Source organism: Micropterus salmoides, unplaced genomic scaffold, assembly GCF_014851395.1.
Source record: "Micropterus salmoides isolate LMB-PRFRI ecotype aquatic unplaced genomic scaffold, ASM1485139v1 Ms_hic_scaffold_14, whole genome shotgun sequence".
In the NCBI taxonomy this organism is placed as follows: Eukaryota; Metazoa; Chordata; class Actinopteri; order Centrarchiformes; family Centrarchidae; genus Micropterus; species Micropterus salmoides.
Window position 1 is genome coordinate 28,914,749 of NW_024040485.1, and position 23,880 is coordinate 28,938,628.

The 23,880-nt window shown below is 44.3% G+C and overlaps 1 protein-coding gene across 1 annotated transcript in view; it reads left to right on the top strand.

Moving 5' to 3' along the window:
* The window catches only part of chd7 (chromodomain helicase DNA binding protein 7), an 82,185-nt gene that overhangs the window by 20,943 nt on the left and 37,362 nt on the right, over positions 1-23,880 (top strand). The window contains 7 exon segments of the mRNA XM_038718884.1: positions 55-1,644; positions 3,770-3,832; positions 3,835-3,966; positions 3,969-4,040; positions 4,043-4,095; positions 11,471-11,952; positions 21,804-21,948. Of these exon segments, the coding sequence (XP_038574812.1) occupies positions 183-1,644; positions 3,770-3,832; positions 3,835-3,966; positions 3,969-4,040; positions 4,043-4,095; positions 11,471-11,952; positions 21,804-21,948 (2,409 nt within the window). The 5' untranslated portion in view covers positions 55-182.

Here is a 23,880-nt window from a genome sequence, read left to right on the forward strand (position 1 = left end):
ACCTGCTCTAATTTCACTGTTTGTCTTTCTTTCCCCCTCCCTCTGTCTCTCCAGGAACCTTAATGAGGACCATGGAGTAGCAAGCCTTCAAATTAGCAGCTAGCTGATTAGCTCCGTACTGCACAACACACCTCCCTCCATCCAGTCCCCTCCATCTGTGGGCCCCCCACCCCACCACAGGCATGGCGGACCCAGGGATGTTGAGTTTATTCGGGGACGATGCAGGACTGTTCTCAGATGGATTAGATGATTTAGGAGACTGCTTTCCTCAGCAGCCTACCCCTGCTCAGTCAAACCCTCTAGCCCAGCAGACTAATCCCTCTCTGAACCACGAGCACCAGGGAAACAGGGGCTACCACCAGGGGATGATCCACGGAGCTGGGCCTGGCCCAGGGCAGCCTAAATTAGGGCAAATGTACGACCACGGCCCCTACACAGGCTACGATCAACCGGGTGCCCCCGGAGGACGAATGATGGCCCAGAATGGCCCCAGCCAGGGGCCACCAAACGTGAATACAGCCATGAATGGCATGGCTTCCCACTACCATAATAACCCAACTAACTCTAGCAACCCACTCCATGGGTACCCGGGTGATGCTGGAGGAGGAGCAGGAGGTGGCGGTGGAGTGTGGGGGCAGCAGCAGAGCAGATCAGCTTATCAGCAGCCCCCAACACAACCCGGGGCCGGCCCCAACCAGATGGGGGGCTACCAGATGTCTCAAGGAAACTATGGTGGGATGCAAGGCCCACCTACACCCAATGCAACTCGCATTAACCAACACTACCCTCCACAGAGCATGGCACCCCCTCCTGCTCAGGACCCATCTCACTACCTGGGACATGTTGGAATGGGGGGGACCCAGATGAGACACCCCCAGCCCCAGACACAACCCCAGGGCTATCCCAACATGGGCCACACACCCCGATACCCACACTCCCCCTCCCGACAGCCTCCACACACCCACCAGCACCAACAAGGCATTGCGGGGTTTGCAGGAGGCCAGTACTCTGGTTATCAGGCCCAGTATGGAGCCATGGGACCTGGGATGGCTCAGGGTCCTAATGCTAATGTCAGTGCTAACACCAGCCAGGCCATGGGACCAGGGCAGCTTGGCCAGAGGTTCAACCAGGGAACAGGCCCAGCAGCCGGGCAACAGGGGCAGCGATACCCCCCTGGACCGCAACATCAACCCCAGCCCCATCAGACCCATTCTGCCCCGATGCAGCCGCAGGCAGGGCAGCAGGGCCAGCCTATGCACCCCCTAAACCACCCCCAGAATCTGCCCCAGCCATCAAACCAGCCCCAGTCCCACCTTGCCCCCCCAGCTCAGGGATCTTACCCCTCCACCCCATCTATGTCCCCCATGCGGGTTTTGGGAACCCCAACACCTCCTCCTCAACAGGGCAGACCCCCTAGCGCAGGCCTAGCTGGACCCCCAGAGGTTGCGGGGTACACAGCCCTGCAGTCTCCACCCAATTCTATGGCTCTTCCACAGAGAACGCCCCAAACCCCTCTATCCGCCCCCCACCCCCAACACCAGCAGCAACTCAACATGCCCCCCAACGCAGGGCAGATGTATCCCAGCATGGGGCCGCAGCGTGGACCACAGATTGGTCCAAATAGACCCCCGCTCCAACAGCAAGGTAAGCACAGGACAGGTGATGCTGTCCCATATGGTTTTTCATTGTTCTACTGACACCAATTCAGGGTTTTTGTTTACTGCCACTTTAATGGATATTACTACATTCAGAAAATTACAAGTTAAGCAAACAGAAGTATTGAAAAATTCAAACAAAAGAGTTTTCTTGACACTTTCTGTTCTCATTTGTGGCATCTAGAAGCATAAATTTCAACTGGATGGAGAATCTCATGAAAGGGGGAATTTTTACACATCCTTATATTTAAAATAAATAGGAAATTATAATAAAGCCTTTTGTTCAACTAAAAAAAACTTGTTTTCATTGTAACTGATAATAATTGTGTAAAACCAGATGTGTGGTATTTTCAGAGGCAGTTAACGTACCATGGAAAACACCTAGGGCTGGGTACTGAGAAATTTTGTTAAACTAGTAACGGCGCTACTTGTAACGACGCTACAGCCCAAAACTGCTCGTACGGTGGGCATGTTGAAGCAGCTCGGTGGCAGTAGGGCACCGAGATGATGACTATCTCGGTCTTTTTGCAGCAAAGACGGAGCAACTTTCTGCTCTTAAGTTTATTCCATGCACAGTCAAGGGCTTCACCAGGTTTGTCGTGTCGCCGCTCTTGGCAGCAATTATCTTGCGCCGCAAATATTGCATCGCGCGCTGTTGCATCAAGCCACACTTTTGATTTTCTCCACGTCTTTTACATCCACGAGCCACATCTCTGTGCGTAACCGGCGTGAACTAGTGTTTACATCACCACAGCCAATTACAATCACTTTTTAGATGTGGGCACATCAAGAATGCTGCATGCTTATTGGCTCATTGGCGTTAACAAGAACCTTTTTAGGTATCGAACTTTGCTACCGAAACACGAGGCATTTTTTTGATACTCGTGGTATTGAGGCAATTCGGTCGGTACCTAAAAAGTATTGAGCTCGATACCCAGCCCTACTCACACCATTTCAACCCTAATATGCACAACACAGAGCTGTTGGAGTAGCTGTGACAACACGGACTTTATCTTTATGCTACTCCTGCTACATTTTCATAGCAGTGGAAATAAGGACATAGTAAGAGTACACAAGGAAACATTGGGCTTATTTGAATAAGAAAAAACTTCAGTTTCTTGTCTCTTCCTCATCAAATGCACACATTCCCTAGATATATTATGCATGTCCTCAGAGTGGTCAGATCAAATCGTCAGACGATGCAGCGTCTTCGGATCTCTTAGTGATTGTCCTCAGGGGCAGAGATTACACTGTAGTACCAGCAAACCTCCAGGTGCTAGCTTACAAATGGAATACAGTGCAAATAGGATCAACCCTTTAGTTACTTGAACCTCTGTAGAATCCCGCAAATGCACAATTTAATTCCTGATGTATTTCAGAAACATCTACATTCAACTTGATATGATCTGTAAACCTGGATGATTTATTTTACACAACATCCTCTCTATAATTAACTTCTCACTTCTTTGACAGTTGTGTGAAGTTGAGATAAAGTTACTATTTTGTTGTTTGTGCTCTGAATTCAGTTTTGATTTATGCTTTTCAGTGCTTGTAAAAAGCATAATATTTGGCTTTATTTGTACGCCTCACTAGAAACTGACTCACTGTAGCCAGCTAGTGTCTCATTTACTGTATTTTTAATGGTTTTAGCAATTGAAACACCAACGTAGAAAAAGTTTTGACTAAATTTCAGCATCTTGGTGATGGACAGGAGTAGAGCTGCAACCATTAATCGATTAGTTGTAAACTATTACATTAACCACCAACTGTTTCATAATCGATAAATCAATTTGAGCCTTTAAAAAAAAATTATATAATTCCACCTTCTTAATGTAAATATTTTCTGCTTTCTTCACTCCTATAGTAATAGAAGTGAATATCTCTCGTTTGTGGACAAATCAAGACATTCAAGGATGTGATCTTAGGCTTTAGCAAACAAAGATTTCTGACATTTTATAGACTAACCAATAAATCTGTTGATTGTGAAGATAATCGACAGATTCAGGGTTATTTTCAATGATAATTAGTTGCAGCCCTACACAGGAGGTAAAACATGTTGTTGGCATCATACATCCAAACAGTCAGGGTTGAAACTGTTTTTCCTCTACTCCAAGGCCCCCATGAAGCTCCAGTCAGCCAGGGGGGAGACCAGCGTCTGCTCCAGGCCCAGCAGCAGGCCTCCGGAGCGGGCAGCCCCTGCAGCCGGCTCCCATGGGTTTCCAGGGTCCGCCTGTTAGTCAACATGGAGTTCCGGCCCCAATCCAGGGCTTAGCGCCACAAGCCCAGAACACTCAGCCTCAGCACACGCACCTGCCCCCCACCCCCAGCACCTGCAGAGCACGCCCCCTCCCCCAAATCAGGCCTCCCACCCATGGGCGCCTCCGCCTCCCACCCGCTCTCCTCACCCCCTCTCACCCCACAGAAAGTGCCTCACGTACAGGTGAGTCGCCATCAAACAAACACTTTGATGTGGTTGCAGCGCTCCATGTGTCAGAGATCAAGACTATGTGCATTTGTTTTCATGTGTGGGTGTATTTCATGTGAAATGTTTATTTTTCATGTGGGTGGGGGAATGTGCGTGTTTGGAGTGTAAGGGAAGTGTGTGGTGTGTGTGCATAAATGTGTGTGTACATGACATTTGAGAACACAGCGGTGCATTGGGCGCTGGTTCAGTGGGGTTTTGTGTGTGTGTGTCATCATATCGGTGTGTTTTTTGCCTTTTGTGTCGTCTGCTGTCGGCCTTGTGTGTGTGTGGTTGTGTTTCCGTGTGTGTGTATTTGGGGGGGGATTTTTGCTGCTGTTTGTTTCCTGTGAGCTGCATATCCTGAGACACGTGTGCAATACACACTCGCATACATGCGCACACACAGAGGCGCCACCAGCATAATCTCGCCTCCCTCTTGTTCCCACATCTCCCCCTCCTCTGTAGAGGAAACCTCCCTTCCTGTCTCTCCCTCCTCCCCGTCTCCCCTCTTTCCGCTCTCTGTCTCTCTCTCTCTCTCACTGTTTGTCTTATCCTTTTCAGGGGTGTCATCTGTAAGTTAATGTTGTGTAGCCGGATGTGCAGAAAGACAGTTTGGAAAAGAGGGAGACAGTGAGGAAAAGGGGGGGGGGGGGGGACTCGGGGGTGATTAAGAGATTGGGGGATGGGTGAAAAACACTAAAGGGGGAGGAAAAGTAGGAAAACATCTCAAGAGAGGGAGTCCAGGATTTCAAGCAGAGGAGACGAGGAGGGGTGGGCTGGTGGGAAGAGGTTAGCACTTCTTAGTGGCATCCTCCATGTTTGTGTGTGTGAGCGCATACTGTGACCGCTGCCTGCGTCACGTGCCCCTGGCTTCCATTAGCTTGTTTTGTTGCTCAAAGCCCCCTTTCTCCACTGACCCATTCACACACAATAGCAGTCCTGTGGCCACACACACATCTAGTCCTCTTTTTATTCTCGCTCACACTACTCCCCACTCACTACTCCCCCCACCCCACCTCCAAGCCTGCGTTGCTGCGTTTGTGTGGTTGACATTTCAGCCGTCACACTTAATTTATCCAGCACTCCTGACCTAGATGCCAGGTTGACTGGTGAGCCCTGCTCCCTCGCCTGGGAGAGCTGCATGCACCGCCCCGCCTCTAGCTCCAGGCCCGGCAGCCCCCGTCAACACACACACACACACACACTCTCACACACACACACACCACGCATGCCGACACTGTGTGGCTCGGGAGAGTGTGGTCAGGAATGGGACGGCAAATGTGCCAGGGGAAATAGGATAGCCTAGCTAGAGGAGGACTCTAGAGTGGGGTGTGTGTGTGTGTCTGCGGCACAGGAATGCCTCACGATGCACTTGTTAGAAAGAGAGACACACATGCACGCACGCCATGCTGGTCAGTCAGTCATGATGACTGTGTGTCTGGTACTCTAAGCTCCATCTGTTCGCTAAGCATGGTTATTACACATGCACGCACGCACACGTGCGTTCGTCAGTAACTCAAGGTCACAGCTCTGCCAGAGTTCTGCGCTGTGACCTTTATTCTACATCTCACACGCGCGCACACACAGTTGCGTGCAGCACTCTAGTTGACATATAACATGCCTGTCTCTCTCCCCTCCCCCGCTCATGCACGCTGTCAGCGAGCTGCCATACCATCCAGCTCGCCGCGGCTCTGCAGCTTCGAGGAAACGCTTCCATAACGTTTAGCCGTCTCTCCTTGTTTGTGCAGATTTCAGCAAATGAAAAATGGTTGACAGCTTTGTGACTTTCATACATCTAATCAGAAATTCATTTTAGTTGTTAACACAACAATAATGTGTTTCAAACTAGAGCTGTACCATTGCTGCCAACTATTTTGATAATCTGTTTGAGTCATTGGTTTCTTTATTCCTCTACGACAATAAACTGAATGTCTTTGGGTAACAAGACATTTTTTTGACATTGTCTTGGGTCCACTATGAAAATAATGGTTAGTTGCAGCCCTGTTTCAAACACACTGGTGCAACTTGTTTCCCTGTTTTCTCATCTTTTTGTAAAGTTTAGCCCAGCTGAACTATATGTTTTATCAAAACAGATGAATAGAAATGTTGATGTTCGTGTCATCAGTCCTGTTAGAATAATGGACATCTAATGCAAAATGACTTTAAAATCCTCTATGGAGAGACGAGGCAGATCGGTTTGGCTGCGTCCTTGTTCTGAAAGATGATGCACTTAATCATCTTTTAAAGGCAGAAAATACAAGCACTAGTGGTGGTCATCTTGCCAAGCCATTTCTCTGAAAGCTGATGGTTTTTGGCGGTTGAGTGATTTTTACTGGAAACTCACCTCCCCTACCTTAAGAGCTGAGGCATGGAACTGCTGCATCAGGGTCTGAACAGGGAGGAGGTGCTTCCTTATGAGCATACTGTGAATTATTCCTGGATGTTTTATCATTAAGAGATGAGGCTTTAGCACCGTGTTATGCACAGTTTAACTCTTATGTGCGAGATATCTGAGCTTTCCAATGTGCAGTTGCTGTCTGCACAAACTAATGTTCACATTATATATTTATCAAAAGAAAAATAAAGGTTTTAAGACAACTGCTTTTCAGCTTTTGCCGATTCACATCTAGTATCTGTGTTTGGACCTAGAGGTTTGTGGCCCATTTAGTATCCATCCATATCTGACTTGACCCAAACTAGTGCTTAAAAGTGCAGCCAGGCTTCACAAGGAACAGCAAAATGTGCAAACAAAGGTTTCATGCAGAGGGGGAAGACGCACTGAAGAAGCGTTTACTGGCAGCATGAGTGAAGTTTCAACTTCTGTAATATTTCTTTCACAAGTTATTACAAATTTGCAGCCTGTGCTTAAAATAAAGACGCTGTCTTTCAGCAGATGTAGTTAAATTACGTAATATGACGAGAGTGAGATCCTTATGAAAGGATCAGGATTTGATAAGAATGATGGGTCTTGGTCAGTGTGTGTACGCAATATAGGAAGTGGCAGAACAAATATAGACCAGAGCTGAAGTCAAAGCAAAGAGGGACTGGTTTTGTTTTATAAGTCTTCCTTATGATGAAGCAGGTGTGACTAACCACACTGTAACCTGCTGAACGGATGGAGATTGTAGTGTCTGTCAGTTTCGGATGGCGGTAGCGATAGAGGGTGGAGTTGGGTGGGTGGATTGACAGAGTAAGGGGAGAGACTGAACACAGGATTTCCTTTCACTCCTTCCTTTGGGAGTCTTAAGTGTTTCTGCCTGCTAGATTTAACCCTTTAACTCCCTCGTTTTCCAGCCGTCCTTTCCTCCTTCAGCTTCCTCGCCTCTCTTCGCCCTCCTTCATCCTCGTGCACTCTCCTCCAACCTCCCCTCTGTCCTCTGAGTGATGAAACTAACCTGTCTCCTGAGTCTGTCATATTAGCCATGCAGCCATTCTGTTGGTGTGAGTGATTCATAGAGTTCTTTATGGATCTTTTTATTATATTCAGTTATTGGTGATAGTATTACAACCTGTTTTGGAGGTAGATGATGACGGTGCCTCAGGGTGGCAGGGCTCTACCCAAATGTTTTTCCCAAGGAGCATAAATGCTCAAATGAAAGAAATTTACACAGTTTATTAACAAACAATTCAATATAATCATATTTATACTACATGTGTGTATGCGCTCCTCCTCCTTGTGTGCAATTATGTGAAACCAGTGGAGCACTATGGGTGTATCTGGACACTCGGCATGGGCCCAAAATATTGTCAACTTTTAAAACGCTGATCAAAGATTTACCCCACTTTATCCCACCACTGGGATTTTCCCCGGTGTTACAGATGGCCAGCTGCAGGGCGGGGGATTACGGTAGTAATCTTTACTGCATGCTGTGCTTGCAAATACTTTTTCCTGTTCACACGTAACTATTTTTTGGCACACATGCAACTAAATTGGTAGCACTGTAGAGCCTTGAGTGGTGTGTGGGTGTTTTTTTTTGTCTTTTCATTGTTGATTGTGAGCTGGATTTAAACCAGAGATGCACCGATTTTATAAGTCCGACCTGGCGATTCCGATCTTGGCCAATTATGGTTTTCTTTCTGTGCATATGCTGTCAATCATAGTTCTTACATTTTTGTACAACTTTTCTTTAATGGAGAATTCTTTCTTTACGTTATTATCCCCGTTAGCGCCAGCATTAGCAATTCTTCCTAGGGTCCATTCAATTGTAAATTCATAAAACGTTCAATATTAAATATCTTTTTTACATTTTCTCCAACTGCAGCAGGTTACAGGACCTTCACTCACTCTAACAGATCTCAAAATAAAAAGCTTAGGCTTCTTTTTTTTTTTGTTCAAATAAAATCCAACTGAAAATAAATTGCAGTATAACACGGCTCAGTATTTTCCACAGAATGATAGGGAATTGAAAGAATACATTACCTCATTCCTATGTCTGACACACACGCATCTACGCCTCTATTGCTGTGCACATACCAACTTGCCACCTCTCCCTGTATCTGTCTGCTCTGTTGACTTTCTTCGTCAGCAGTATGTTTTATAAAGTCGCCCCAAAAAACACAACTAGCCTATTGAAACCAGCGTGGTATCTAATGACAACAGCACCAGCAGGTGTGTTCACTGATGCTTCACCTGGTCGGTGCTTGTAAAAAGTCTCTCTCTCAGTTCAAATTAGCTTTATTGGCATGAATGTAATAACATTGCCAAAGCTATATATATATACACACATACACATATATGTTTTTGCGTTTGTGTGGCTCTGACAATAGTTGCTACTGCAGTTGCTAATACATGACGTGAGCAGTCGGCTCATGTGACGTCATCGGTCAGGGACGATAAGGCTGAAAAGTGGCCGATTCTGATCACCAGCCGATCGATCCGGGCATCTCTAATTTAAACAAACGCATGCCAGCAAGCAAAATTCACCTTGCAGAACACCAAACCTGACGCAGGACGTGTGTGTGTGTGTGTGTCTCTATTGTCATTCATGTGATTGATTATCCTGGAAGCTTGGCAGGAGGACAGATTTCTCTTGGTGGAAACACCCCCCCTCCCCCCCCACATACACACTCTGTGATTGTCTCTCTCCCACCCTCTCCCATAGCTACACCCCTCCTCCCTCTATTTATGTGTCGAAATGGCTCAGTTTACGTGTGTGTCAGCAGGTGTATGTGTGCAGAGGTTTGTGTGATGCATGACCTTGCAGTAGTTTGGTGTGTGTGTGTGCGCAATATCATTCTCCTGATGGAAGTGGACTTTATGTGATAGCACCCGAACTCTTTCCCACAACACACCGTGAACACAACCTTAGCTATCCTTTAAGTGCGTGTGCGCGCGCACAAAGGAGCTGCTGCCGTGGCATTTTGATATAAACTTGCTGATGCTCACACACACACACCTCGTTGACACACTTTGACACCCACCGATATGCACATGTGCGTTACACACGCACATACACAATCTCAAAGGCAAACTCGCTCTCGTATGACACACACATACTCCCTCGCTGCGCCTTTTTGAAGTATGGAGATAATTTATTCGTGTCATGATGCCTGATTTCCCATCTGCTACTGGGACCCTGAGCAGCTGGATAGAGGAGAGAAGGAGGGAGGGAGGGAGGGATGGAAGAGAGGGAGAGGGAGGAGAGGCAGCTGGAGAGGCTCCCAACAGCTGGTAACCAGTTGCCTGTCACAGAAAGCTTACTTGGGAGCGAGGAGGTGGAGGGAGAAGGAGGAAGGAGAGAGAGAGGATTTAGTCTGGAGGAGAGCAAAGTAGGAGGAAAAGTGAGGTGTCAGTCAGTATGTTTAAGGAAAGCCTGCCGGAGGGGCAGTGGGGAGGAAACTGAAGCAACAGGGAGTCGAGGAGAGAGGAGGTGGTGACAGCCATGTGCATGCATTGATGTATAGAGAGAACTGGATACAGCGTTGGAGGCGGGGCTCTGTTCATCCTATGAAAGCTGCTCAGTGGAGCATGAAGCCAATAAAGTTCGACTTCCGCTTTGTGCTGCCCCATAAGAGCAAGCTCACTAGACTTCTGCTGCAGAATGGCTAAATTCTGGTTTAGCTTGCTGCTTGGGCTGAACAATTAATCAAAATTGCAATACGACCTACTGCAGTTTTCAAATCACTGGTATTAAAGGTTAAATGCGTGTCAAAATACCATTTAACGTTAAATATAGTTGTCCTGCAGAAATGTCCCGGCCTACACTTCGTATTCTACAGACTTCTTTGGTAAAATGACTCAATAATCCTTTAAATATGTTTTACATTGAAAATAAAATAATTAATTAATTTCCTCCAAAATCACAAATCATATCACAACTGCAGTATCAGTCAAAATAATCACTACCTACTCTTCCCTCTGCTGACTGTGAATGAGGATAAAATTATTTAATCAGCTATTCTAGACTTATCTGACTGAATTGATCAAATTCAGTCAGATAAGGCTCAGAAAAGAGAAATTCCACTGTTTTTAAGCCGCTTTTTTCACATCTGAGGATTTTGGTGCCTACGGTGTTACGGATCCTAAAGTTGTCATTTTACAGTTTGGCCACTATGTCAAATTTGGCTTCAATGATCAATGCACTTCCTGTGTGTATATGCATGGATGGATGGATGGATACCCCACCCCCCACCCCCCTCCCCTGCACTTTGTAGTCAATTATAGACCAATTCAACCCCCATCCTGCAGAAAACAGTAGTATGTATTGACAGGCTGGCATGGCTGAAGCAGTGTTGATTAACATAGACATTTCATGACACGTGCTCACTGATCCATATTTTATGTAATTTATTTTAGAGCTGAAGTGATAAATTGATTAGGTAATCAACAAAAACATCATCGGTAAATTTGAGTAATCATTTAAAGTTATTTTAAGCAAAATGGCAAGTCTCTGGTTCCAGCATCTCCAATTTGTTGGTTTTCTTGGTCTTCTATGGCAGTAAACTGAAAATTATTTTTTACAATTAATAAAAATTCCCATAACAATTAATCAAACATTTAGTGTATTAAAAAAATAATAAAATGGTGAAAAATACCCATCACAACTGAGCCAAAGGTGGCATCACCACATTACTCATTTTGTCTAACAGTATATTTACTTTGTAATGATATAACGAGCAGAGAACTCAAGCAGCGGATGTTTGAGATTTTTACCGGAAAGATGACTTAACATTTTGACCAGATTTCAGCCAAATCTGTCTGTGACTTTTCAATTGAGTAATCATTTTAGCTCTAGCGACTACTGTAAGTTTGTTTTCCGGCTATAAGTGTGTTACTTAGTGGGATTTTACATAGCATAAAGTCTCTGAAAAGCTCAAGTTAACTTATATCTGTCTCTCTCACCCCCGCCAGCATTCCCCCATCGACCCGTCAGGTGATGCCTCAACGATGGCTTCTGACAGGCCGACAGTTGGCGCCGGCGCCCCCGGCCAGCCTATCAGCACAGAGCAACCCAGCGACCAGGAGACCAAGCCAAAAAAGAAGAGGAAGAAGAAATCAAAAGTAATGGATGGAGAGGAACAAGAGATAGGAAAGAAGGCAGCAAAAAAAGGCGCAGGAGGTGAGGAAGACGTCAAGTCCGAATTTCCCGGGACAGGAAGTGATGCGGGTGAACAGGTTACTGGCACAGGAATTGTGGAGGGAAGTTCGCCGCCGGTGGAGGAGAAGAAAAAGCGGAAAAAGAAACCAAAGGAGAAGGCGGAGGGCAAGGAGCCCAAAGAGCCCAAGACCCCGAAGACGCCCAAAACCCCCAAAACCCCCAAAGAGCCCAAGGAGCCCAAGGAGAAGAAAACCAAGAATTCCACTCCCAAGACCAAGACCCCCAAGAAAACCAGGTGAGCGCAGCTTTGCATTAGTCGGCGTGTGTGCTTGGTTGTTTCTGATGTACCACTGTAGAAAGCTGGCTAACATATGCAAACTACCAGGTGAAGTAAGTAAAACTTCATCAGCTGCTGATAACACTTCTGGTTATAAGATTTGATGTTGTGAATTAATTTATTTTATAAGTACGTTTGAGTCTTTACATCCCTACAGCAATGAATAAATCAAAAATGGCCTGCCTGTCTGCGTGCACTCTGGACATGCACTCATTGCTCGTTGTGACTAGAGTCTCCCACAAGGCTAGGCAGACATATTGGTAAAACTAGCGAGCTAGTCAACCGAGAATGGCAGCAAACATGCAGCCAACATTTCCAGTTCCTCACTTATCGTGGTTTTGTGGGAGTTTGGATGCCTGAAGGATTTATTTTTTCAGTCTAGCTGTCTTGCTGGTTGTCTGTCCTAGCTTTAACCACTAAGTGCAAATGTGATGTTTTCAGTTCCACATATACATATATATGGAAACGGAAATGAATCAAACAGGTCAGAGCTGTGACAGGTCAGGAGGTAACCTGTGGAAAACAGAGGAAATGTGTTGACTATCACTTTCATAGCCATGGTAATATGAACAATTACTTCTTAAATATTCCACATGCTGCAGTCTATTTGGTGCAGCATAGAGATCCGTTAAACATCTACATTTGAATGTCAGTTAACGAATGACGGCAAGTGAGACTGTAGCTACATAAACACAAGCTTGTATGCACAGAAACACACACACACACTAGATCCATCACTCATGCAACCAACCAGGGGGAACTGGAGGGGTCGCCACCTCTGAACTGTGAAACACCCGACCGCCACAGAGTGTGTGTGTGAGTGATCACAGGGCTTAGTGGAGCATGGACTTCTAGACAGACCAATCGGCGTATCAATCACATTTTCTTATATAAAAACTGATCAACAGGGTTAAAACTAGTTCTGCAGGTCAGGTGGACATGAACATCCTCTTCGGTCAGCACCTGGTCTGTTGGAACCCAATTGGAAATGCCAGACAATTGCATAAAATAAATAAACTTGAAGATTTCTTTTCCCAGGATAAATGGCTACTTTGGCCAGTTTGGTGTTTCAGTTGTATAAAAGAGATCTGAAGACGTTTTCACAGCCATTATAAAAGAACATGTTTCTTTGAGGTTAGTTTTCCCGCTTTTCTTACTTAGTTTTGTTCATCGCTGCAGAAGAGGGCTGATTGCTGGGATGGTGTTTCACGCTGCTACCCAGGGATTATTTGTGAATCCGTGTGTCCTGTACTGTGACATGTCATTCATGTGTTTATTTTATAACAGTGAAGCTCTATGGTACAGCGGAATAAGATAAATCAGGCTTTGATGCACATAAGTTAGGATACATTCATTGTTGTTGATGACGAGATTATTGCCACCGTTGTCTTTTTAAAATTTTGACCATATTAACACCTTCTCTTCCAACGAACCTCTAGCACTTCTCAGTGTTTGTCAATATCAGCGTTGGTTTGCTTTGTTTACACAGAGCTCTGTGGTGTTATCTCTCCTCATCTCTGACGCCCCATCCGCACTACTCCATTTTAGTTTTAAAACGAATACAATCTCCGCCGGTGTGAACGGATATCAGAGTTGATCTCTCTATTAAAATGACTGAAAACGTACACTGGGCATGCGCGTGCCGGTGTAAACATGAAGCAGATGGTCTACGCCGTAGTTAAAGATAACTTGGCGAAATAATAAAGTAATGCCGAGGAAGAATCGTACCAGATTTTTATTTTTTTTTGCGTGTGGCAGCAGAAAACGGACTGGGAGTCGTCACAAAGTAAACATGTTGAAGGTTAGGCCTAGGCTATAAGTGTTATTTGCATGGTACAAGATATTTTAATAAAAATACTAAATAAAAACTGTCAGTGGCATTGTTTGTCTGCTTTGCATGACTTTTTCCATTTTAGCCTGGATTGGAGGTGCAAACGTAGTGAAAGGTCTGTTTTAAAATGAAAACGCAGTAGTGTGGATGGGGCCTAACTTCATCACTTCCCTCTTTCTCTCTCCTCACCGGGGGGGGGGGTATTTTCAAATCCTACTATTTGTCTTAACTTGTGGGGTCTCCTGATATGGATGCTTTGCTTGCAATCTGTCAGAGAATGCAAGTATGAGATGGTGAGGTGTGCTTTCATTATGAAGGTGGAAACTTGATCGGACTGAGGAATGCGTCAGGACGGCCCCGTGTCCCTCCCTCCGTCCCAGCCCTCAGTCTCTCTCTCTCTCTTTCTTCCGCCCCTTTTAGCCCAAGGAAGGGGGGCGGGGGGCAAAGCAACAGGCGGAGGTCAGCACTGGGGGAGGTGTGTGTGTGCGCGTATGCATGCATTGGCCACTGGAAAAGAGGTGGGGGATGGGAGGTGGTGGTGGGGGGGGGGGGGGGTTGTGAGGCAGTAAGGGGGCATGTGATGGGGGGGGAGGGGGTGATGGGGGAGGGTTCGTTGGTAATCTTTGTGGCAGAAAATGGCGTCTAATGATTATGAATACCATGCTGCTGACCACTCCACAGCCCAACTGTGTGTGTGAGAGGGCAGAGGAAATGTGGAGGGGGAGGAGTCCATTCTCAGCCGTGTGTGTGTGTTGGTAAACTAGCTGTTATCTGTTGTCGGCCTTTCCTCCATCTTGAGTGGCGGCCTGGAGCTCCCAGGTTAATTTAGCATAATAATGGCTGCCGGCCATTCACTGCTACTCTAAAATGGTGGAACGCTGCAATCACCCAACTATCTTCTTTCATTCTTTCTTCTCCTTTCCCCTCCCTCCAATCCCACCTCTTCCTGCTGAAGAGGAGTGTATCCTTTCATCTTTTCCTCTCCATTGTCCTCACCATCTTCCCTCTTCCTTTCGGTCTGTCTTTCTGATTTAAGCCATGAGTTGAAGATGGAGGTTGCTTATGCCGTGTTGTCTTATGCAATATATGCGCATTATATTGCCTTTTTTTTTTTTTTATGAAGTTTGGTGTGGCTCATGATGTTCAAGCTCTTGCTTTTTGTTTCATTCCCCATAGGAATGTCATCCAGTATGTCTGTAGGTCTTTTATGAAGTCTTTAAATGATGATTTCATTGCTTCTTTATGCAGTTTAAAGGGTAACTTCAGTACTTTTCAACATGGATGTTTTTGTGTGTATGTGACTTATTGGGACTTTTTTTTTTTTTTTTTTTTTTTGAAAGTGGTCCAGTATTGAATGAGCAGCAGCAAAATAGGGCTGCAAAGTAATCCTTGCAGGCAAGTACGTCCACTGAAGTGCTTGTTCTTGACACTGACAGACCCAGATTGATATTACTGTTTGACAACAGAGACTGACCTTTTTTTTTTTGTTTATTTTTGTTTACCCAGAAACAGTCGCTATATCGCTCTCTTAAAAACCACCAGACTCCCTTCACAAAAGGGTTTAAAAACACCAAAGTCACACAATAACACCATTTTTGTCAATTGACTGTTTCTACTTAAAAGGATCTTTTTTTTAAAAAGGAAAATCTGTCTTTGTAGGGATCCTTACCATAATGTTGTCGGATACTTGTAGTAATAATCTGAGCCTGTCAACGGCAGAAACAAGCACTTCAGTGGACTTAACTTTGACGGGGCACAATTGACCACAGCGCGGATCAACTTAAAAAACCTTGTCCCAGTTAGTCAAAGACACAAAAACATGGGAAATACACAAGATTCCATTTTAATGGTTGCCTTTTGATTTTAAGTAGTTCTTCTGTGTTGGTTTTCTAGTGGCAGGACATTGTTCCCAAATCTGAATTGTTACTAGTTGTAGTTCACAAATGATGACTAATTAGAATACATTTTTGATTTTAAAAGTGTTGAAGCTTTAAAATTTGAAAAACCTTTCCCTTTGTGTAGAGAAAATCCTTTTCAAAGGCCACTAGCAACATACATGCCTTTGCATCTCTGGGGGATTTGTGTGTGATTTCCACCAGTGGGTGGATAAAAATAAGCCCCAAAGTGCATGAGTTGTTCATGTGGCCCATACCAAGCTACAGTTTTCTTTATACTCAGTGTACTCATCTCTGTATGAACAAATAAGCCACCACAGAGCAGACTGAAGCCTTAACTTAATTTGTGTAACCAGAATGTTGCTGAACTGTTGACCCTTGTGAGTACAGGGTGGTTTTTCAGTTTTAACTTCCTTATTGTGACATTGTCACTACAAGTCATGTTATATTGACTAGAAATTTTAAGAAAGTAAGGCTGCCATCAAGTTGGAACAGTTATTCTGAAAGTTTGTGTGTACGTGCCGCAGGGGAGGCATGGATGGAAAGGGGGGAGTCAGTTTTTCAGGCCCAGTAGAACCATGTTGACTCGACCATGTGTTTTACTACTGTACCAAAAATCAAAGCCAACAAAGTCAGATTTCATGAATTGTCTGGGTTTTTTTATTAATTGACTTACATTTGGGATCAATATATTAAGAGATTTTTGCCACCATGGTTCCCATCATGCTTTTAGTGCTGTAAACACAAAGTATAATGTTGCCATGGACTTGGCTGTGGGCTAGCCTGTTTAGCCTAGTTTGCTGCACTGGCTGCTTGGACTAGGCACTGATTTCGATGATTATGAGGCAATATTTGAAATTATGAAGTGATTGACACGGGATATTATATCACTGGGAAGAGTGTTTCACTGATTCCTGTAGATGTGTCTTGATTAAGATTTTTGACTCTCAGGGGGAGAGGATAAGTAATTAAAATGTGCTTCAATTGCAAGAATAGTTAATGAAAATACAGTAAATGGAAAGCTCAAATGCATTGACCACAATTGGTTTCATTTTTTATTTATTAGGTAGTCTAGGAAGTTGTGCATGTGTGAGCGACACACGCAGAGAGTCAGGTGGTTTACTTGTCCAGTCAGCTCACTCCTCTCCTTTGACCTTGTGCTCTTTCTCTCTATCCTTGTTTTCCTTCGCTCTCTCGCTCGCGCTCCCTCTCCATCTACCTCTCTCTGAGGAAGTACATCTATAAATAACTCAGCTCTCAGTTGCCACACCCTTCCCTCAGAGTGTGTGTGTGTGTGTGTGTGTGTGTTTGGGGTGGGTGATTTGTTTGCAGTACACACAAAGAAGTCAGACAGGCATGCAGGCAGCTCACTTTGTGTGTGTCTGCAGATGTGTGGGCAAATACAGCACTTTCTGAACACACACACACACACACACACAGAAGGGGTGTGTGTATGTGGGAGCCACTGGCACTGGTGTTGGGTTTTGTTGCCATGGGTGTGTGTGTGAGAGCATGGGGGTTCAGTATGACTCATCACGCTAGCAGGTGTCCCTTACACCCCCACCCTCTCCCCGTTTTTATCTTCCTCTTCACTTCTTCCTTCCCTCCCAATGTTTTACTCCACTGCTCTGCTTCTTGTCTTTCCTTTATCCTCTCTCCCTCAATCTGAAAGGAGCATCTCAAATCCTCTCTCACACTCGCCAGCATGTGTGAATGCTAGGCTATAAGCCCATGAGTATTCATCAGCGGGGAGGAGGAGCTTATGTGTACACCTGGAGAGGACTAGCCTTGATATATTGGCATGTCAGCGTCTTTGCAGCACAGCATTGATCTAATACCTTCTCTCATAGGTAACAGGTAGTATAAGGGTTTTCTAGCAATACAATGACGTCGGTAATCACCTTCACTCCTCATCGGACTGACCTTACAGTAGCCTCCAACGTTTCAGATTGAGGTTTTAAACGTGCAATGTGTAATCTATGTCCAGGATTCTAGTTTAAAACATTAATAAATGAACGAACATGATGATTTATTGTGATTGACTTTTTATTGTGTTGTAAAGATATCTACTGAGGTTAGCATGCTAACCAGCTAGCCCTGGCCTGTAGGCCTACTCTTGAAATACCATTTCAGTGTTTCCCATTAATTAATGAGACCATGGCGGCCCGCCACAGTCTAATTTGCTCCGCTAAGGATTCAAAATGAACCGAAAATATTTTTACACATCTCATAACATTTCAGATCTCTAACGTTGTGTGTTGTGGGAGCTGCTCCATGCTTCTATAAGCTCGCACGCTTACACACTTTGGCATCCGACTCAAGACAAGCACTTTTCTTTTGAGGTAACTACAGTAACATTAATGGTCTGTTTCTGTCACTCTTTTGTGAGAAAGCTATTAAGCTAGGCGCGCCATAATTTGGAGTGCACACGTATTAAAGCCTTTATGGTAAATCCACTGAAACGGACCATAGCGAGCTGAAAGGCAGGTTAGTGACTTTATCCTGTCGTTTTCTGTCTTTACAGTGTTGCAGTATGAGAGTCTGACCTGAAGAGAGGCTATGAAGGCTTCATCTTACGCAATACGAGAACCACATACAACATAATTTATCTAATTGGGTCCGACTGGATGAATTTAGCGTGAGGATACACATGTGACAATGTCCAGTTTTCAAAATAATTTTTATAATCTAAAATGTTTAATATAGAGGGTGATCAATTCCGATACGCAGCTAAAACGCTTGTGTGGACGGATTGTTTTCATTTTAAAACTCTATGTTTAATCAAAAACAGTAGTGTGGATCTAGTCTAAGTCTGTGAGCTGTTTGTTGCTGAGCAGTTAGGGTACAGTGGGTTTTTGGAGCCTTTTCTCTGAAAACAACGCTTTGAGGGTGAACCAAAACAGCAAATTTGTGGTACCAGACTGAATAGCAGAATAACGTGACAAAGAACTGTTTAAACGGTTTTTGACGCGAGAGCAGGGAACTAGTTTATTGTGGTACACGTTGATTCATTCTGACGGCTGAAGAATTTTGGGTACGACAAAACTCGACATAAAATAAAAAAGGAAAGAGATAGTCAGAGAGGAGAGTTGTAGAGTTAAAACAGCGGAAGAAGAGGACTAGAGAGTTGGAGAGGTGATGAAGGGATAGAGACGAGAAGTGAGGCCATGAAGAAGCTGGGAGGAAGAGAGGGTTGAAGGCAGCCAAGTGAAGAAGTGTGTTTGTGTGTGTATGTGCGCGTGTGTGGGGCCAGATGGCTCCAGCGTGTGGCGACCAGCCAGAGGAACAGGTGCAGGTCACATGACCAGCCGTTACCACGGAGATGGTGATTGCTCTTGGCGTGAGGATGAAAGGAGAAGGGCCCCAGGGACAGAGAGGGGGCGAGAGACGTAGAGAGAGAGGGAGCAAGAAGGAGGGAGGGAGGGAGGCACAGAATAGGGGGGGAGAGAGATCCAGGCATACTGTATTTCAGAGGGAAACGCAGACTACCAAAGACACAACTGTTCATTTTATCTTTTTATTTAAGTTTATGGAGCACGTTATTGTGTCCTGATGGCTTTAATTTACAGTCATGTGTTGGTATTTTTAACATTTTGAGGACTGAATAGTACAGTTGAGTTGAGATGGCCTGTTCCATTGTGGATCCGGTTCCAGGTTTGCAAAATGCCCATATTCGCAAAACTTCGGTGTTAATAAATCTCTTCATCCTGTCTCTTTTTAGCGAAGCCGGTGTGCACAAAGCACAGGAGTGGCAGGCTTCTCATTTTATTATTTGCGGCATTTCAAAAGTTCGCTTTAAAAAGGCCAAAAGCCGTAATCAAATTTTACTGTTGTCTACTTTGTAAAGTAAAAAACACCACACTGTACCACTATCAACACTGCAGAAAACAATGCATAATACCACATAACCTGGCGCTTCCCATAACTGGATCTGAGGCTTTGGTACAAGGTTTTTCCACTGTTCTCACTGTATTTTACAAATGTAGATATGTGAAGTGAGAGGTAGTTGGACACCAATGTAAGAAGTTATTGAATTTCTTTATTTGTGAACATAACATACAAAATAATACACCAATGGAGAATCCATAGCACTGCCGCACTACCGCTGGCAAAAGCTCAGTGGTAGCCCTTCCTCCAGCATGCAATAGTCCCATTGCAGGATGTGCTATGTCAAGGCAAATCATCTCAAACACGTCATGCTACAACTTTTTTGCTGCTTGGTCTAAAAGGAACCTCACATGGTTCTTTTTTTCCATGACTAGTCTACAAGCAATGCCCATCTGATATTACATAACTTTAGATTTAGGCAGCTCGTTAATTTTATACTGGTATCATATTTGTACTCTGCATCGGCCAATACCTAAAGCCCAAGTATCTTTATTGGCACATGGAAATAACACAAATGTGACACACAAGTTTGTAAAGTTTATTAAGAAACGTTTTGTTTTGCCCAAATATCTCTCCACCTGTTCTCTTTCCACTTGTCGCATACAAGCTGATTTCTAGAAGGGCGGCAGAAGGCCGAACCAAGTGTGTTAGTAGGAGGCGGGGATTTGTTTCCTTAGAGGATATACAAAAGATACCCAAATGATGAAAATTATTGTATAGTTGGACATGAATAACACACTGTATGCGGTGAAATGCCATGCATTTTTTCATTTTGCAGTATCACAGGAAAAGATGTCAGATTTTTCCAATATCATTCAGCCACAAACAATATTTAGTTTATCAATTTAAGAGTTGTGAATTTGCTTTTGTTAGTTGGAGCAAGAAGCTGTGAAAAAGACTTACAAAAGTTAGTATGCTACACAGAAAGAATGGATTTAAACAGGTGGTTAGCAAGGACTGTCTGTGTGAGAGTTGAAGGTGAGGAAAAAATGTTTTGTAATAGAAAGTGACTGCCTGCTCTAATTGGCTGGATGTGGATATCAAGTTGGCCAACGGCTCCAGATATTAAGCATGCTAGATATTTTACTGGCGATGCGTCTTTGATGTCTTCGATTGCCAATCAAGGTACAAGGTAGTTTATTAGTCATTATACAGCACAAGGCTGCATAACGAAACAAATTTTGTAGTTCCTTCATGCTACACACACAACTTATAATTTAAGTGTAGGCCTACAATAAAATATGGCAACATTTCAAAATAAAAAAATAGTTATTTATATACATACACGTGCACACCCCAGTGCATTTTTGAATTTGCATCTGGGGTGAATGTAAAAAGCATCGCTCACCCGATCACATCCCTGACTGTCGGCGAGCTCTGTGACATGCAAAGGCTTTTTCATGAAGTGTGAACTGGACTTTACTTGAAAATGTTCAAAGCTAAATAGATGTAGTAATTGGATTTGAAAGGGTTCAGATTCTATAAGCAGATTTCATACTGGAACAAGTCCCAACCCTAATTATGTCTCAAGTATACAAACTGTAATGTTGGTATTGGAAAATCAGCATTTTGTAAACTGCCCTCGCAACATTATTTCTGATGGCTCCTGGCAGTGAAGTGAGTACTGAGAGAGACTGTGTGAGAGACAGAAGAGGGGTGCTGAGTGTCCTCTTGCCTTCCTCTGTGGTGTGTATGCACACACCCTCACAGATAGAGCCAGCTCCTCTTTCTTTCCATGCCAGAGATTAGAGGAAGCCTGGGGGCCTTTCAACCCCTCCCCCTCCTCTCTGGGGCCTCTCTCTGTCTGCCTGTCTGTCTCTCACTCACTCCCTCCCTGTGTGTGTCTCTCTCTGGGCCCCCCTCTCTTTTCCTCACTGTGCCTGTATCTCTCCATCTTGCTCCCTTGTCCCTCGGCCCCTCCCCTCTCCTCCTTGCAGTCTTTCATCATATTAACCCCCTGTGCGCCAGAGCCTGAGGCACACTAATGATTTCTAAATGGGTAAATCAAACATGGCGACCGCCGTGGGACAGACAGGCGCACACACTCCCCGTCACACACGTGCAAATGCTTTGCAGTCTGTCAACTGTAAAAGGGTTAACACGTTGAGGAATAGTGTTTTGATGTTTTAGTCACAGAAATAATTCAGCAGTGAATGTTTTTCTTTTCTTCCCCCCCCCCCCCTCTCTTCCTATAGCAGTAAAAAGGTTGAGTCCGAGGGCGGAGCTACCGCTGCTAAAAAGGATCCCAAGAGGAAGAGAGAGTCATCAGTCAGCGACGACGTGGAGGTCAAGTCTCCACTCCCCTCACCACCTGAAGAGGACGATGATGATGGTGTACAGGTACTGGATCCATACAAGGAAAAACAAGAGCTTTGAAGCTTGTTTAAACTTTCCAAGCATCTAAAAAAAATCTTCAAAGTCCTGGCTAATTATTGTGTTGCAGTCAAGCGGCAACCTCCAGGGCTGTAAAATGAAGCCAGCCTAAAGGTGCCACAGAACTGCAGTTCTTCGAATGGCCAGTCCCCCTAGACCACCATGTTAAAATACTCAACTTTACAGCAGAAATAAACATGTTTACAGCCTGGTACAAAAAACAGTTTCGGTCTCTACAGCCAATTTCCCCCTTCAAGACAACTGGACTGAATTTGTATATAACTGTTTTTAATTTATATTAAAGCTTAAAGTTATGCATTATTAAAGTCATGGCTGCTTTGAGTGACAGTTGCATGTCGTCACAATTGCCAGCAGTCTCATAGCTCTTTCCCCATTCTTGGATTAGGCGTGAATTAGCCAAGATGGCGACGGCGGAGCCACTGCTGAGTTTCAGTCTTTCCTCAGATACCTGTGGGTGACGTCACAGAGACTACGTCTAAGGCTGGGCAATAGATCGGTATAATGAGGTATACCGAAGTAATTTCAAAAGAGATAAAATTACCGTTTATAGTTTGAGTTAATTAATTTTTCCCTAAAGTCCTGCCAGCGTTTGCTCACTGAGTGGCATATCGGGCTAAAAATCGTGTAGTGTGAACCAGGCTTTAAGTGACACATTGTAGCGGTGTATATTTTCAGTGAACACGCCGCCTCAACATACGGCGCAGCTGCTGCTGTGAACGGAATTGTAAGGAAAAGTCCAGAAGACGAGTTCTCTTATTTTCTATTCCCCTACTACTTATTAGCCTACTACTGATGGAGAAAGTCACAAAGCAGACGAATCGCTGACGTGTTTGCAGCAGATGTAAGTTAGGTCTGTGAGTGTGGAGAGACCAGAAGGAGGTGGATTCAATAAGTGAGTGACACTTAAGATGGAGAATGAAGTATAATTTAAAATGGTGAAATAAGAACTGCCCCCCCCCCCCCCCTCCCCAACATTTCATACAGCAGCATAGTTCCAGGAAACCCAGCATAAGGCCATAAAACCTTTTGCAGATCCGTCAGTGTTGCAGCCTGTAGAGATAGAAGGTGCTAAGCCACTAGGCGTCTACTGTTTGTGTTGTAAACCAGCCTTATTGACAGACCAAGCAGACGGTCCCCACTGCCAAGTTTACATGAGCTCATCAGCTGCTGCATACATTCTTTAACCCCCCCCCCCCCCCCCCCTTGTTTTTATCTACGTCAAAACATATTTCAAGTAGGGCTGGACAATAAAACAACAATATTTTTTTTTCAACAACATAAGAAATGTTCAATAAATGTTTGGTTTTTTATTCACTTGAATCACACTAATAAGGACTTAATTTTTTATTAAGATGTTTATTTTGTTGAGGGAAAAGAACTAAAAAAAAGCTTTTACTTAATTTTACTCATGCATATTTTGTTGAGAAAGATTTAATCAGAATTGTTTTGTATGTAATTTAATTGATATCGATATTAAACTTTTTATTGTGATAACAAATTTGTCCATATTGTCCAGCCCTATTTTCAAGTGTTTGGTATGGAAGGTGCTTTCTGGAAGAACAAGCAGAACCCCACTGTAATTCTTATGCAGATGTATTTCTGTGGGCCATGTAAACAGAGTAGCATCTGGCCATTAGTTGCATAAAGACTTGTGGCTCTCATTCAAAAGGAGGAAAGCAACTTAGCAGCAGTGAGTCCTCTTTAGCCTGTTCACCAACAGCCCTCTACAGCAGTTTTATTTTATTTTTTTTTGTATATGATTATTGTTTGGCAACATTTGGAGTCCAACAAATTGGGTGCTGTTTTCTTCAAAGTTGATATGGATAACATGCTGCACCATATGGAAGAGAACCATGAAAATGAAGTGTGTTTCTTGGA